The 2,634-nt window shown below is 41.1% G+C and overlaps 1 protein-coding gene across 1 annotated transcript; it reads left to right on the top strand.

Annotated features, from left to right (window-relative positions):
* Positions 1-732: 732 nt before the first annotated feature.
* On the top strand, positions 733-1,794 carry Mrgprb5 (MAS-related G protein-coupled receptor, member B5). Its single transcript, NM_001002284.1, is given in 1 exon segment — positions 733-1,794. A coding segment is annotated over 1 exon segment (1,062 nt).
* The last annotated feature ends 840 nt before the right edge of the window (positions 1,795-2,634 follow it).

The following is a 2,634-nucleotide window of genomic DNA, read 5'->3' on the forward strand; positions in this document are numbered from 1 at the left end:
CTGCATCCATTTAGACATCTCACAGCTCATCTCAGAGATTAGGATACTATTCCCAAATGGAGGTGCTCTTTGCTTTTCTCTATAGCACAGCCCACACTTCTAACGCCAGAACATGTACATTTGCCTGTAGGTACAAATCACAACCAGAACAACATTTGCTCCAATTTTTCAACTACTCTTGAATGTCTGACTCATTTGTTCCAGTTCTTAGTGCTCCACTGTACCCTTGCAAAGAACAGGACACTGGTGACTTAATAACTAACAGAAAAGTGCTTGATGCCCCTCCAGGTTTCTCTGCTTTCTCGTTTTCAAAATTTTAAGTGAACCACCCAGTATTTCTATCATAAGAAGCATGGCTGTTCACATAAACGTCTTCACAGCAAGTACCATTCCCTCATGACTCTCATCCACAAGTCCATTTGCCCATTTGCTATTTCTTTTCCAGCGACTGAGGGCAGATATAGCTTGTGACAACAGCTTCCATTTTCCTACACCTGAGACCAAATCTCAGCCCTAGAACAGAAAGAAAGTTGGTTCCTCAGAGTTCTCTCTCTTCCTAACATAACCTGAAATGCTTAGCAACTGTACAGGGATCATCAATTACCCCACATCATATTGGGCTGCAGATAGACTGAATAGTACAAACTGGATTTAAAAGAAGCTTCTAGCACTTTTGGAAGGTTGGTAAATTACTTAATTTCTGTGATACTGTTTCCCTTTCCTTGTAGACCTATGCCAGACAGTCCTACAGAGTCATATGGTCCTGACAGAGAGTATCATGTGTTCATATCTCTATTTCTTTGCAGGAACACCAGTGGAAAATTCCTAAGTGTGGGTCCAGCCACCCCAGGCTGGAGCATTAACAACACAGTAGTGAAGGAAAATTACTACACTGAAATTTTATCCTGTATCATCACGTTCAATACCCTGAATTTTCTTACTGCCACCATTTCTGTGGTTGGGATGGCAGGAAATGCCACAGTGCTGCGGCTTCTAGGCTTCCACATGCATAGGTATGCCTTCTCCGTCTATGTCTTCAACCTGGCTGGTGCTGATTTCTTGTACCTTTGCACTCAGACTGTGTACTCCCTGGAGTGTGTCCTTCAGTTTGATAACAGCTACTTTTATTTTCTCCTCACTATATTAATGTTTGCTTACCTTGCAGCTTTGTGTATGATTCCAGCCATCAGTACTGAGCGCTGCCTATCTGTTACGTGGCCCATCTGGTATCACTGCCAAAGACCAAGACACACATCAGCCACTGTGTGTGCACTGTTCTGGGCTTTCTCTCTACTGTTGAGGCTTCTGTTAGGGCAAGGCTGTGGCTTCCTGTTTGGTAAGTATGATTATTATTTCTGTAGGTATTGTAGCTTTATCACTACTGCATTTCTAATAGTATTATTTGTGGTTCCTTTTGTGTCCAGCCTGGCCATGTTGACCAAGATCATCTGTGGATCACATAGGATTCCTGTGACCAGATTCTATGTGACCATTGCTGTCACAGTGCTGGTCTTCACATTCTTTGGTCTGCCCGTTGGGATCGTCTCATTACTCTTACCTCGGATTGTTGTGTTTCGTGGTGTTTTTTATATTTATAAAATAGTAACATTCCTGTACTCTGTTAACTGCTGTGCCAATCCCATCATTTACTTCCTCATTGGCTCCATTAGGCATCACAGGTTACAAAGGCAGAGTCTGAAGCTACTTCTTCAGAGAGCCATGCAAGACACTCCTGAGGAAGAGGGTGGAGTGAAGGGTCCTTCACAAAAGTCTAATGAACTGGAAATAGTCTGATGCAGTAGTTGAGTGAGTCCTTGAGCAGACATAGGTTCTCTGAGAGTCAATTTTGCCTTTATCTATGTAGGCAATTTTCATGGTCTTGTTCAATCAATAGAGAAAATGGTCATTTTATATAAGTTAGAAGAAATGGGGTTTGTTACACAGAAACTGGCTCCAGTACCCTAAAGCTGCCTTAATGTGCCTCACTGCATCTCCCTGTGATATAACTCTTGTAACCATTTGGGGCCAAAACAGCTCCCACTGTGAACAAATGCCTCCCTCAGAACAAGGATCAAGGTAGTGTAAGATCAGAATTTCTTTGGTCATTCAACTTGATAAAGATTAAATGAATATTATTAAAAAAGTCTCTATGTTTTACAAGTTGTTTTCTAAATATTAAAAGAAATTAATGGAAACTTCCACAAGTCCAGTTCCTTCAATATCCTCAATATCTTGAGAATATGTGCATAATTTAAAAATGTTTTTTTTTTGGTTCTTTTTTTCGGAGCTGGGGACCGAACCCAGGGCCTTGCGCTTCCTAGGTAAGCGCTCTACCACTGAGCTAAATCCCCAACCCCTTAAAAATGTTTCTTATCTAAATTTCTTAGTAAACAAATATGCATCTTTAATACTGCCTATTCTAAATGTCCATTCACCCACTGGAATCCTCAACCTTAAATATTTGTCATTTTTGCCCACTGCGAGAATAAGGACAGGTTTTATATACCAACATCCAAACAGGTAGAGGGAGATTCTCCAATTTCTCTTTCACAGTTCCTTGGCTAACATTCCATGGTCATGTCTTCCCTTTTCTTCCCTTGTCTTTGTCCTGATTCTTTCTCTATGACTGTCTAA

This window comes from Rattus norvegicus, chromosome 1, assembly GCF_036323735.1.
Source record: "Rattus norvegicus strain BN/NHsdMcwi chromosome 1, GRCr8, whole genome shotgun sequence".
NCBI lineage: Eukaryota > Metazoa > Chordata > Mammalia > Rodentia > Muridae > Rattus > Rattus norvegicus.